The 14,804-nt window shown below is 40.8% G+C and overlaps 1 protein-coding gene and 1 long non-coding RNA gene across 3 annotated transcripts; both read right to left on the bottom strand.

Moving 5' to 3' along the window:
- Positions 1 to 2,975, bottom strand: LOC120711600 (zinc finger BED domain-containing protein RICESLEEPER 1-like). Of its 2 annotated transcripts, none has more exons than XM_039997190.1 (2): positions 2,716 to 2,975; positions 1 to 2,583 (listed from the first exon to the last, which is right to left on the bottom strand). In XM_039997190.1, exon 2 carries the CDS (start codon positions 2,375 to 2,377, stop codon positions 1,355 to 1,357), a length of 1,023 nt encoding a protein of 340 aa, XP_039853124.1. In that variant the 5' UTR covers positions 2,378 to 2,583; positions 2,716 to 2,975; the 3' UTR covers positions 1 to 1,354. The 2 variants fall into 2 exon arrangements, with proteins under 2 accessions (XP_039853124.1, XP_039853125.1); XM_039997191.1 differs by having other exon boundaries at positions 2 to 2,583; positions 2,716 to 2,969.
- Positions 2,976 to 5,706: 2,731 nt separating this feature from the next.
- LOC120711596 lies at positions 5,707 to 8,207 on the bottom strand. Its single transcript, XR_005690332.1, has 2 exons — positions 6,880 to 8,207; positions 5,707 to 5,987 (listed from the first exon to the last, which is right to left on the bottom strand). It is a non-coding gene; the product is annotated as an uncharacterized LOC120711596 (long non-coding RNA).
- Positions 8,208 to 14,804: the final 6,597 nt, after the last annotated feature.

The raw sequence follows: 14,804 nt of genomic DNA, 5'->3' as shown, positions 1-14,804 counted from the left end.
AGAAGTAGAGGGTAGACACGAGGAGTGTTGCTGCTTAAAAACTTCTGAGCTGCAGCTGCTCTTCTCTATATAGCCAAGCCAGTCAAGGTGAGTTAAATTACAAGGTATGGCTTCTATAGTGTCTTGCAGCCTCTACCACTACTTGCTACTGCTGCTGCTACTACTTGCTACTGCTACCATGCTGCTACTTGCAGCTGCAACTATATGCACCAGTCTTTGCCGCCCAAATTCAAGTGGCAAGCCTTGGCTGGTCAAAGTGCAAGTGCTACTACTACTACCAGGAAAGAAAGGCAAGCATGAGCATGGGTAATTATCTAACATCTTTCAATGAATCCTTGTAAAATCCGCCCACCTGAACATCACAAGAGTCACAATTTGATTGGTCGACACTCGGCTCATCTACAGCAGTGCAATACTCCAGAAGCAGCTCCCAGATTGTATCACGTACCATAGATACATACTTTGCTGCATCAGTGCCAAAAGCTTGTTTCAGGTGGAATTCGATAAAAGCAATTTTGAATCTGGGATCAAGTACAGCAGGTGCTGACAACCACACATATGAATTCTGCCAATACTCGTCGAATGCTTCTTGCATCTCCCAAACCATGCTAGCAAGTTCAGTATGATAAGTAGATGCTTCTTCTTCCAAAGTTGTCCTAATTATCCATAGTTCATTGAAGTAAATATTTGCCGTGGGACAAACAGGACCAGAAAGTACTTCAACAGCATGGGAAAAAGCCCTCAAAATGTTGCAAACTGATTCAACAGTTTCAGTATCTTTTGCAGATAACAATTCTTCAGAGGGAAAAGCCTTCTTGAAGTGCACAAGAACTTCAAGCGCAAAGTAAATTTTGTGCCACGGTTTCACATCTTCATGGGGACATTTCAATGTCATACTTTTCATAACTTCTATCAGTTGCTGCTGACTCAGAGATGAGGACATATGTGCCTGAATAAATTTCTCTAGGATGTCACCAACAACATGCAGCAATGGTTGTTCTTCTGAAACAATATTGTTGAGCACATCATCCACACAAGCAATATTGTACAGTTTAACTCCAATAGGAAGGCATTTCCTTTGGTTAAGAAAGTCCTTCAGCTTTGAAAATCGCTCATTGCTTCTAATGTCACCAACAGATGTCAAGCTCAAAAGCTTCTGATCAAGATTCCAATCACTTATAGCTTCCGATATGAGATCAAATGGCCCGCTTTCCGAATCTAGTACAGGAGCCTCCTTAAGATGTATCATCCGATCCAAGTTAGTGGTTGAGGTCCCAAACGCACCAAATTTTGATGATTCTCCTTTGAAGTTTCCAGTCTGAATCAACAAAATGCACTGACAAGCAGAGATACTTCACTGAGGACTCAGATCCATGAGGGCATGAGGAGTACACAAACTTGCTGATAAGGAAACCCGATGGGATTGAGCAATCTTTTGATGTAGATCAGCCTTTAATTTCTGGAACAAAGTAGTTGAATACTCTTCTACATCAATGCTTGAAGCCACGTTAAATTCTGGATTGAGGAACTTTGCAAAACTTCTCATTTCTTCATGCTCGACAATGGACAGCGGATGGCCATGCAATATAATCATTTTGGAAAGCTCTTGAAAAGATGCTTCTTGGTCAAATTTTCTGCTCATACTGTGCATAGTCTGAGCTGATGACATATTCCTGTCGTTCTTGGGGTCCATTCCTTTTTGTGCTGGCGAAGCTGAAACGCATCGGTCCCCAGGGGTTCTATCACCAGAACTGCACTTGAGGAACTTGTTGCCATATTCTGAAAACTGAACCTCAACATTTGTCAACACAGGTGATAGCTCATCTTGATTTATGCTGGTTCTACTTCTATAGCTCATACTATGCAGAGTCTGAGCTGATGACATATTCTTATCCTTCTTGGGGTCCATTCCTTTTTGTGCTAGCGAAGCTGAAACACATCGGTCCACAGGGGTTCTATCACCAGAACTGCACTTGAGGAACTTGCTGCCATATTCTGAAAACTGAACCTCAACATTTGTCAACACAGGTGATAGCTCATCTTGATTTATGATGGTTCTACTTCTATTGCTCATACTATGCAGAGTCTGAGTTGATGACGTATTCCTATCCTTCTTGGGGTCCATTCTTTTTTGTGCTGGCGAAGCTGAAACGCATGGGTCCACAGGGGTTCTATCACCAGAACTGCACTTGAGGATCTTGCTGCCATATTCTGGAAACTGAACTTCAACATTTGTCAACACAGGTGATAGCTCATCTTGATTTACGCTAGCTCTACTTCTACCTCGCGCTGGACAAGTCCTAATATGCCGGTTCAAGTACTTTAGGCTTCTATTTGCATTGAGTCGCACATGGCAACTGACACATTCAGCAGCCATGATTTTCGTTCTTCCATCGGCATACAGTGGTATAAAGGCCTTTCATACCTTTGATGACGGTCTCTGAATCACTCCATTTACATAACGAGGCTTGCACTTGTCCCACTCCCATGCCATAAATTTCTTTTTTCTGAATCTGAAGGAACCATAAGAAGCAACCCCTGCTTGTATATCATCACGGTCTTGCTCATCCATGTAATCCATAACTGCGGACAACAATACGTGATTATGACACAATGAACTTCCTAGATGAGGTGTGGCTTAACTGCAATCCGACTGTATAAACACCAATCTAAACAAATGGGCAAGAACAACCTTTTACACAAAGTTGGACATACCAGGCAACCTCACATGCAGATTGAACCCCCAACAAGATGTGAAAGGAGCAGAATTTGCACAAGCAAACAATAGGTGGAAACGTTGATCATAACATGAACAAGAACCTGCCAAGTGAAGCGCAGACTGCGGTAAGTCTTGATCCGACCTTGCCTTTTCTTTTCTGAAATTGGTGGGTTTTCACCCACCCAGGTTTGCCCAAGACTAAATTTTCCAAAATCCCTTTCAGAATTTAGACCTCCAGGATTTGCAAAAGACTACCTTTTCTACTAATTCCCACCACCGTGTTGGGTCAGGGAATCAATGCCGTTATCTCTTGGTCAACAACTAAACCTATAATGCTAACTCGGCCTGCTTCGGTTTCTTGCAACCTTTTTCTTTTTTTTGCGGGTAGGCTTCTTGCAACCTTCCTAGTGCAGACAACTGAAGGCAGCTAAAATCTAGCATTTCCCGCGACATTTCAGCTCACTAATCTCCCAGCTCACCAAAAGACTCAAACTTCCGAAAGAAAAAGAAATTCGAACCACTAAAAAAAAGTTCGGTTCTTGAATACGAGCAACGCTCGATGAGCCGAGGAGTTCATTCTCCGAAAACTTATAAAAAAGGGTATCAAAACAACCGGACTGAGAAGAATCGCATCCCTTACCGATTATTACTGTTCCTCGGAAATTCGAAGCGAAGCGAAAATCATCGAAGGATGGACGCGCGGGCAGCTGCAGCACTAGAAGTCTTTCGAAGAAAGGGGGAGCTGTAGCAGTATTGGGGGAGTGTGGGGATCGATCGTTTTTTTTAGTCCGTTTTTCAACCCTGAACTATCAGGATAGTTCGATTTTGGCCCTTTAACTACGAAACCGGACATCTTACACCTCCAACTAACAAAACCGTTTGAAAAACAACCCTGGCTCAGCTAAAGGCGGTTTTGATATAGTAAAATTTCCGAATTTCTAGAATTTCACACCTCTCTCAATTAAATAATAAAGAAAGCATATTTAATATTGTCTAAAAATCATGATATTTTTTTGGGAGGTAGATCAAAAGACAAGGAATTTATATTGGCTAGATGTGATACACTAAACATAATGGAATTTGAATTATAAAATTTTAAAAATAGGTAGAATTCATAATTTCTTGAATTTTTTAGGTCAGCTAAACCTATGATAAAAATACATTAAAAATATGATAATTCATAATTTTTTATTTAGTTTAGTTAGGTATTTTTTATTAGCCCAATTTCTATAGAAAATTCATAAATTCAATTTGAGGAATCAAATTTGATTCAAATTTGAGCGTTGTGAAGGAATTCAAAAACTTTCATAAAAACTTGGGCCAACAAAAAATACCTTATTAAACTAAATACAAAATTATGTATTATCATATTTTTAGTTCATTTTTATCAAAGGTTTAGCTGACCCAAAAATTGAAGAAATTTTGAATTCTACCCATTTTAAAAAATTTATAATTCAAATTACATTATGTTTAATGTATCACATCTAGCCAAAATAAATTCCTTGTCTTTTTATCTACCTCCCAAAAAATATCATGATTTTTAGACAATATTAACTATACTTTCTTTATTATTTAATTGAGAGAGGTGTGAAATTCTAGAAATCCGGAAATTTTACTGTAGCAAAACCGCCTTTGGCTGAGCCAGGGTTGTTTTTCAAACGGTTTCGTTAGTTGAAGGTGTAGGATGTCCGGTTTCGTAGTTCAAAAGTCAAAATCAGACTATCGTGATAGTTTAGAGTTGAAAAACAGACTTTACCCTCTTTTTTTTAGCACATGTGGGGATCGATCGATTGAGTTAGGGCATGGAGGTGGTCTGGTGGGCTCACTAGGAGCCCGACCCAGTTCTTGATCTGGGCATGATTGGCCTCTGTATAGGCTAATGGGCTGCGGACCATTACGTGTGATGAAATTTTTTATTTTTTGTTTTATGAATTTTCAACAATATACTGCAGATATATACCACCGCCGCCGAATGAAATGGCTATAGCTGGATGAATCGGCGGTAGCTACACTGGAGCAACCTTACCGCCATTTTATTCAGCGGAATTTTCCTTCTCAAGACATGTCACTTTCAAAAAAATATAACTAATTTATATAAACTCGGATGGAGATAAACTTTATACGAAAATTGTAGATCTACAACTTTGTAGTTCAAACTTTTTTCATTCGGCACCATCTTGGTGCTCAAATAGTCGATACAAACTCCAGATTCAAAATTAAATTATGAATCTGAAGCTTGTATCGATTATTTTAGCACCAATATGGCATTGAATCATATAAAGTTTGTCTCGATCCGAGTTCATATAAATTAGTTATTATTTTTTGAAAGTGAGTTGTCTAGTGTTCAGATTCAAATTTAAATTTTAGATTTGAAATTTGTGTCAATTATTTGAGCCCCAAGATGGCTCCTAATTAAAAAAAATTGAACTACAAAGTTATAGATTTCATTGAGATTTACAATTTTAGTATAAAGTTTATCTACATCCCAGTTCATATAAATTAGTTATAAACTTTTGAAGGAAAATTTCGTCGGATGAAACGGTGGTAAGATTGCTACAGTACACCTATTGCCGATTCATTCAGCTATAGATCTTCAAATATGTATATTTTTTGAAAAAAAATTAAAATAAAAAATAAAAAAAATAAAAGTGGTGTGGTGTGGGAAATGGGACCCTGTCCGGACTGGGTGGGCTGGGTGAGGTGAGGTCCAGAGGAGCCCGACCCAGTTTGTGATCTGGGCTTAAATGGGCTGGGGATGCGCTACCGGGCGTTCACACAGGGGAAATGGCTGGCTCCATCCCAGCCCATTTCCCCCTTGCTACAACAGCAAAGAGAGTGTATAACGGCCTGCATCACTATTCAGGCACGTTTGGATATCTTTCACGTTTTCTTCTCGCGTGGAATGATGGGCATTGGTCCTCAAATTCATTTTTTTTTGGGTGGGGGGGGGGGGCGCAAGGGAAAACACCCATAACACTGTGATAACATGAACAAATATCAAATCAGTTGCCAGGTTAAAACAGCAGCACATCATTCGCACTGTACAAATAATCTGCACCACAATCCTAGGCAACAATGCGTAATACATGTGAGCACCCAGAAGCTCTCGTTTTGTAGCTTCTGAATTACACACAAATATACAAGTATACTGGTGGCTGCAAGATGTCCGAATGTCTGATACAGCATGGCAATGGGCAGTGCACTCTTTTGCGATGTCATCCTAGGTTCCTGAGTTAGAAGCACGATGGTTATGAACTGCTTGTAATTTCTGCTGATAACAAAAAAAATAAAGGAAGCATGATTATCAGCTCGTTGGTAGTTAGCAGTAGATGATAGATGGGCTGTACAAGGAACCACTACCCCTGGAGAGCGCTCCATGTCAATAAACTGACAAATATTTCTATTCAGCACAATACACGCAATATATTTTTTACCTCTATTACTTGTGTTTGCATTATTGGCATGGTGCTAAAACTCAAAATACAAAGTTTCTCCATAAGGATAAAGTGCATACTGTTTCAAATATCCCCTCTATTACTCGTATTTACATATTGTTTCAGGAACAGAAATTTATCATGAGTACATTGCATCATAGGCACAATGATTTGCAAGGTAAGTTCTACGACAAACCCCTGATAACATTGAGCTGCAAGTCTGGTATTGCCTCACAAGTGTAACTAGCTGTAACGGTAGTGCTCTTATATTTTGTAGGGCCTATTTTGTAAGGTCAGAGAGTGCATGCTCATCACAACAGAAATGCAGTATCCATACTTTTAGATGAGACTTGAGAGCAAACCATTTTTCTGTAAGCTAATGCAGATCTTACTGATGTACTGGTGTTTATGTTTCGGTAATTTTCTAGTGATGCCATTTCAATATTGTTAGTTGAGAGCAAAACATTTTTTTAGTTAAGGCACCCATTGATTTACTGATGTTTTTCCAGTAACTATCTAGTAAGAAAAAAATGGATGTTGTGATGGTCCTATACTATGTCTAGCTAATAAAACATAATAAAGTGGGCGTAATTTGGAATGCTCCAACAGTACACTATGAAAATTTATCAAGGACTAACATGTCAAATATAAACAAAATTTCAATAAAAAGGTGCTTAGAAAACTGAAATAAGAAAACTAAAAGAACAGCCAAGGTGAAAATCTTACCTTTCTATTTAATCCAATCTCGAGTACATACAAGAGCCTCAATTGTGCTGATATTTAATGTGATCCATTGCTTATGAATCTTATCTCCGTCAACGTTCAATGCAGCCTCACAATTAACAGCAGAAGCTGGCGTTGCCAGGACATCACGTGCCATTATTGAGAGGGTTGGATACTTTGTAGAATTGTTCATCCACCAGTTTAGAATATCGAAATCATCCTTCCTCGGAACAAGACCATCTTCAAGGTAGTTGTCAAGTTCAGTCAATAGTTGGCTCCGTGTCTGTGCATTAAGATGCTCATCCCAATCTTCCAATGAATCACTATCAAATCCATCAAACTCAACAATAGGAGCTTCATGAGTTGATGTGTCAGCCCCTGACTTTTCAAGAGGACCACAATACTCATGGAACAGCTCTCTCATTACATCACGCACGGCAGATACATACTTCTCTGCATCAGTACCAAAAGCTCGCTTTAGACGGAACTCAATAAAGGTAATTTTGAATCTCGGATCAAGAACAATGGGTATTGACAGCCACACATATGAATTTTGTCAATACTCATTGAACGCTTCTTGCATCACCCAAACCATGTTAGCAAGTTCACTGTCATCAGAAGATGCTTCTTCTTGCAAAGTTGTTCTAACTTTCCATAGTTCATTGAAGTATATATTTGCTGTGGGGCAAACAGGTCCAGAAATTACTTCAACTGCACGATAAAAAGCCCTCAGTATCCTGCAAACAGATTCCACAGTTTTAGTATCTTCTGCAGATAACAGTTCTTCTGATGGAAATGCCTTCTTGAAATGCAGAAAAACTTCAGGCCTGAAGTAAATTTTATGCCACCATTTTGCATCCTCTTGTGGGCACTTCAATCCCATATGTGTAACAACTTCCAAAAGTTGCTGCCGAGTCAGCGATGAGGACATATGTGCCTGAATAAATTTCTCTAGTATGTTACCAACATGATGAAGCACTGGTTGCCCTTTCGAAACAATGCTGTTAAGCACATCATCCACACAAGCCACATTGTACAGCTCACCTCTAATAGGAAGGCATTTCCTTTGGATGAGCAACTCAATCAGCTTTGAGGTACCCTCATCGCCTCTAATTGCACTGACAGATGTCAAGCTGAAATGCTTCTGATCAAGATTCCAATCTCTTATAGCTTCCTGTATGACTTCAAATGGTCCACTATCTGAATCCAGTACGCATCCTTAAAATGTATCATCCTTTCTAAACTAGTAGGTGATGACCAAAACACACCAAATTTGATGATTTTCCTATGAAGTTTCCATTCAGAATCAATAAAATGCGCTGCCAAACAGAGATACTGTTGGTGATATGCCCAAGAGCCCATCATCACAATACGGTTTAAAGACCGAAGAGGATATTGATCCAAGAGGGATTAGTGTTACTAATGAGCCTATGAGATAGAAGCCCATTAGTACGCCATATATATACGAGGGAGGGGCTAGGGGGGCGATAACCAGAGAGCTGCGCCACCTCCTAGCCGCCGCCCCTCCCTCTCTCTCTCGGCCGCCGCACATGCCGTGCGTGCGGTGCTAGCACACCGACGTCCGGCGTTTCATCCCCGTACGTGTGGACTCCGTGGAGGCGCTGCTGCGACTACTGCGCTGATCGGCTGCTGGGATCAAGTACGAAGAGCTCGGTTCATGGGACGTGATCGACTACTTCCTCTACATCGACGCGCGACTTCTTCCGCTGCGCTGCGCGTCTAGTGGTAACGATCTATGATCTTCTACTCGCAAGTATCTTGGGTATATGCGGTAGTGATGCTAGCGTAGCCTACCCGATTACCTTCAGTGGTACCAGAGCCATCTTGTGTAGTTTTTGGTCTGGATCTTTTGCATATAGGTGATATGTTGTTGTAGTAGATTGGATCTATTACTTTTGCACGGTTTGATTAGATCAATTGGTCATAAGGGGTTAAAACTGGAGCGAGTTGATTGCGCGTCATGTGACAAAAGATTAGTTTGTGTTCTTTCTCTGTTATGCATACGACATGTCCCTACCGGCTGGAATCACCATCGGGACTAACTGTGTGCATAGTCAGCAGATTGAACCAACAGATCGAGGTCATGTGTAGATGCAGTCTTCTCAAGTGCAAAGTTTGCACGGTCAAGGTGATTGACCTAGTGAAAATTGAGGCATTATGAATGGCTCGGATTTGAGGGACCGCCGTTGCTTTCTCGCTGTAGCGGTTTCCCAAGCGCTACTTTGGTAGAACACGTCGTACGCCTAACTTGTTTTTGCAGGGTGTGATGTGAATGGTATGGCCTCAATGTCATGTGATGATGTATGTGATGATTTGTGCGGCCTGCGTGTCACAAGTTAACACAACCGGGTTGAGGTTGCACCATTATTGTATAACGACCTGCGTGTCGACTTGTGATGTTTGAATCCTCATGTAATTATTTCACTAGCTATTAGATGTAGTAGCTTAGTATCTTTTCATGGAGGCTTCAATCATGATGGCGATGATGATCACCACAAGACAGGACGGATGGCAATGGAGGTCACCTTGGAGCCATGGCGATGGAGCCCATTGTGATGCAAGAGGCCATACTATTCATAATATAATATGATTATATGCCTGTGATGTTTATTTTCCTGTCATACTATTCTTTCATGCTTTTACATATGGTGGATGCTTTAATCAGGATAGAATAGCTTCCATCAGAAAAGGTTGAGTTTTGATGCCTTTTACCAATAACTGCACCTATAAATTTTGATCGTTGTGTGGTATGTTTACCAAAGTAGAGTACCATCAGCTATCACTTTTGTATAGGGTGGATGTCGGACATTCACAAGCATAGTATTGGTTTACTCAGCAAAGCTATCAAAACAGTTTTGGGCTTTAAGGCATAGGGTTGGGGCCGGGGCATTGGATGCCACCCAACAAACAAGAGTCGCATAGAGATGTGATTAGTAATTTGTTACTTACCTGTATCACTACTTTTCTAGCCGTGATGCTAAAGCTCACTAGAATTTTAGTGATTATGGATCTTGAACCACTATATGTCATTAGAGGGAAGATGACTTTGATATAGTAGGTTGTCTTTTGTTAAATCAGTTAATGAAAGTCTTTACATAAACTTAGTGCTGAAATTTTGCTTTACTTTAATGTTGTAGATCATGTCTGCCAGTAACAATTCCGCTTTCAATTTGCGTTCTGTTCTTGAGAAAGAAAAGTTGAATGGAACAAACTTTATTGATTGGTACCGCAACCTGAGAATTGTTCTCAGGCAAGAGAAAAAGGAGTATGTTCTTGAGCAGCCATATCCTGATGATCTCCCTGACAATGCAACTGCTGCTGATCGCAGAGCTTATGAGAAGCACTGCAATGACTCACTTGATGTCAGCTGTCTGATGCTCGCCACCATGTCCCCTGATCTGCAGAAGCAGTATGAGCATGCGGATGCTCATACCATGATCGAGGGGCTGCGTGGGATGTTTCAGAACCAAGCCAGGACTGAGAGGTTCAATATCTCAAAGTCCTTGTTTGCGTGCAAGCTGGCAGAAGGTAGCCCAGTCAGTCCTCATGTGATCAAAATGATTGGTTACATTGAGACTTTGGACAGACTTGGTTCTGAACTTCACCAAGACTTGGCTACTGATGTTATTCTCCAGTCACTCCCGACGAGCTATGAGCCTTTTATCATGAACTTTCAGATGAATGGCTTGGATAAAACATTGAGTGAGTTGCATGGGATGCTAAAGACAGCAGAGGAGAGCATTAAGAAGAATCCCAATCATGTGATGATGATTCAGAAGGGGAACAAAAAGAGGAAGCGTTGGACGCCTCCTAATCCCAAAGGTAAAGGCAAGGAAAAGAGTTCCGGTGGTGAGTCCTCGGGCTCTAAGCTAAAGCCAGCACCTAAGGCCAAATCTGGCCCTACTTCTGAAGATGAATGCTTCCACTGTCATGAAAAGGGACATTGGTCTAGGAACTGCAAGAAGTACTTGGAAGAAAAGAAGAAGAAGAAGGGAAGTGAGACTTCCACTTCAGGTATAAATGTTATAGAAATAAATATTGCATTATCTTCTAGTGAATCATGGGTATTTGATACTGGATCGATGATTCACACTTGCAAATCGTTGCAGGGTCTAAGTGAGACTAGAAGATTTGCAAAAGGCGAGTTGGACGTTCGTGTCGGCAATGGCGCAAAGGTTGCGGTGTTGGCGGTCGGCACCTACCACTTGTCTCTACCCTCCGGATTAGTTTTGGAATTAAATAATTGTTATTGCATTCCTGCTTTGAGCAAGAACATTATTTCTTCTTCATGTTTGGAAGAAGTTGGTGATTTTAAGATTGTAATAGAGAACAAACGTTGTTCTATCTTTTGCAATGGTATTTTTTATGCTCATTGTCCATTGGTGAATGAATTATATGTTCTTGATCTTGAGGATAAATCTGTCTGTAACATTAATACTAAGAGGCTTAGACCAAATGATTTGAATCCCACTTTTATTTGGCATTGTCGCTTAGGTCATATAAATGAGAAGCGCATTGAACAACTCCATAAAGATGGATTGTTAAGCTCATTTGATTTTGAATCATTTGACACATGTGAGTCTTGTTTGCTTGGAAAGATGACCAAAGCGTCTTTCACTGGTCAGAATGAGAGGGCGAGTGACTTGTTGGGACTTGTACATACCGATGTATGTGGACCAATGAGCTCAATAGCCAGAGGTGGTTTTCAGTACTTCATTACTTTCACTGATGACTTTAGTAGATATGGCTATATCTACTTAATGAGGCACAAGTCTGAATCGTTTGAAAAGTTCAAAGAATTTCAGAATGAAGTACAAAATCAGTTAGGCAAGACAATTAAATTTATGCGATCTGATCGTGGAGGAGAATATTTGAGCCTTGAATTTGGTGATCATTTGAAGCAATGTGGAATTATTCCGCAGCTAACTCCGCCCGGAACGCCTCAATGGAATGGGGTATCCGAACGGAGGAACCGAACCTTGTTGGACATGGTTAGGTCCATGATGAGCCAAGCTGATCTTCCATTGTCATTTTGGGGTTATGCTCTTGAAACTGCTGCGTTCACACTGAATAGGGTTCCAAGTAAGTCTGTTGAGAAAACACCATATGAGATATGGACTGGGAAGCGTCCTGGATTATCTTTTCTCAAAGTTTGGGGATGTGAGGCTTATGTCAAACGTTTGATGTCAGATAAGCTCACTCCAAAGTCAGACAAATGTTTCTTTGTGGGGTATCCTAGGGAAACCAAAGGATATTATTTTTACAATAAGGCGGAAGGCAAAGTGTTTGTCGCTCGCAATGGTGTTTTCTTAGAAAAGGAGTTTCTCTCAAAAGGATTTAGTGGGAGCAAGGTGCAACTTGAAGAAATTCAGGAAACACCCGAAACTGTTTCAGCACCCACTGAAGATCCACGGGATGTGCAAGATGTTGCACAACCCGTAGTTGAGGCACCAGCCCCACGAAGGTCTATAAGGGCACATCGCGCTACTGACAAGCTCAACCTCCTTATTACGGAGGAGCGCCACGTATTATTGATGGAAAATGATGAGCCCTTGACCTACAAAGAAGCAATGATGGGACCCGACTCCGACAAATGGCTTGAAGCCATGGAATCCGAGTTAAAATCCATGCATGATAATCAAGTTTGGAACTTGGTCGATCAGATTGACAGTGTAAGACCTGTCGACTGTAAGTGGATTTTTAAGAAAAAAATAGACATGGATGGAAATGTTCACATCTATAAGGCACGATTGGTGGCGAAAGGTTTCTGACAAATTCAAGGTATTGACTATGAGGAAACCTTTTGGCCCGTCACAATGCTAAAGTCTATTCGTATTCTCCTAGCAATTGCCGCATATTATGACTATGAGATATGGTAAATGGATGTCAAAACCGCTTTCCTTAATGGACATCTAAGTGAGGATGTGTATATGACACAGCCTGAAGGTTTTGTCGATCCTAAAAATGATGGGAAAATATGTAAGCTTCAGAGGTCCATCTATGGATTGAAGCAAGCATCTCGGAGTTGGAATATTCGTTTTGATGAAGTAGTCAAAGGGTTTGGCTTCATCAAGAATGAAGATGAGCCTTGTGTTTACAAAAAGGCTAGTGGGAGCGCACTTGTGTTTCTGGTTCTATATGTGGATGACATATTACTGATCGGAAATGATATTCCAATGCTTGAAGCCGTTAAAACCTCATTGAAAAAGACTTTTTCGATGAAGGATTTAGGAGAGGCGGCTTATATTCTGGGTATTATGATCTATAGAGATAGATCAAAAAGGCTAATTGGATTAAGCCAAGACACGTACATTGACAAGATATTGAATCGGTTCAATATGCCAGATTCCAAGAAAGGTTTCTTGCCAATGTCACATGGCATTACTCTAAGCAAAAGTCAGTGTGCTACGACACCTGATGAGCAAAAGAGGATGAGTATGATTCCTTATGCTTCAGCCATAGGGTCGATCATGTATGCTATGCTTTGCACGCGCCCAGATGTTTCCTTTGCTCTAAGTGTTACGAGCAGGTATCAGTCAGATTTCGGTGAACCTCACTAGACAATTGTAAAGAGTATCCTTAAGTACTTGAGAAGAACTAAGTATATGTTCCTAATATTTGGAGGCGAAGATGAGCTCCTTGTAAAGGGTTACACCGATGCTAGTTTTCAAACAGATAAAGATGACTCCAAATCGCAATCCGGTTTTGTTTTCTGCCTCAATGGTGGGGCAGTGAGCTGGAAGAGTTCCAAGCAAGATACGGTGGCTGATTCGACGACAGAGGCCGAGTATATTGCAGCTTCCGAAGCTGCAAAAGAAGCTGTTTGGATCAGAAAGTTTGTTTCTGACTTGGGTGTTGTTCCTAGTGCGTCCAGTCCAGTGGACCTCTATTGTGATAATAGTGGTGCCGTTGCACTAGCAAAGGAGCCTAGAACAACTAAGAAGTCTAGACATATACTGCGGAAATATCACCTCATCCGTAACTTTGTTGAGAGAGGTGATGTGAAGGTTTGCAAGGTGCACACGGATTCAAACGTTGCTGATCCGTTGACGAAGCCTCTCCCACAACCAAAGCATGAGGCGCACATGAGATCTATGGGTATTAGATACTTACATCAGTGATTCTAGTGTGCGTGGGAGATTTTGTGTCATGAGTATGTTTATGTAATGATAAATAATTGTTATTTGTTCCATGGATGATTATTTTACATTGATTATCAAGTATGTGACTTGTTCGTGAAACTCTTTGTTGACAATGATATGATTCTAAATTATCCCTAGTTTATGTCATTGTGTGGGACAACAATGACGTTGAGACTAGCACATGCATTAATTGATGATCATGTTTCACGATCATGGATATGGAGATATCGGATTAATGATGTGGACATATGTTGGTGAACATGGTGTTGGATTGACCCACTCCAAGACAATGTTGGGATTGTTATTTTGTATGTGCCATCAGTTGTTCTTGAGTGTTATACCTACTGGATCCTTAGACCTGAGATCGTCATTGTTTCTCACTGTATGTAGTGGTGCATCTTGGGGCTACTAAACGCTACTCCGTGACTGGATAGTTGCAAAAGTAGCTTACAGGTGTGTCATGAAACATGGAATGGGATGTGAGCGGATCAAGATGGAATTTGCCCCTCCTAGATAACGGGAGAGATATCTCTGGGCCCCTCGAGATAGTTGGATTTGAAAGTGCATGGCCATGCCAAAGTGATTATAGAGTTAATCATGATGACTAAAGGTTAGTTATGAATAGAATCCACTATTAGATCGAGAGAATGGTCGAGCTATCACAAAGGTGGCACGCATCTCGCTTTGAGCTTGACTGGTATCGTGTGGCAAAGGGATCGGTGTATGAGTATATCTATGGTTCGGCCGATATGATCTTTATGTGTA

Source organism: Panicum virgatum, chromosome 6K (assembly GCF_016808335.1).
Source record: "Panicum virgatum strain AP13 chromosome 6K, P.virgatum_v5, whole genome shotgun sequence".
NCBI lineage: Eukaryota > Viridiplantae > Streptophyta > Magnoliopsida > Poales > Poaceae > Panicum > Panicum virgatum.
This window is presented reverse-complemented; position numbering and strand designations above follow the sequence as displayed.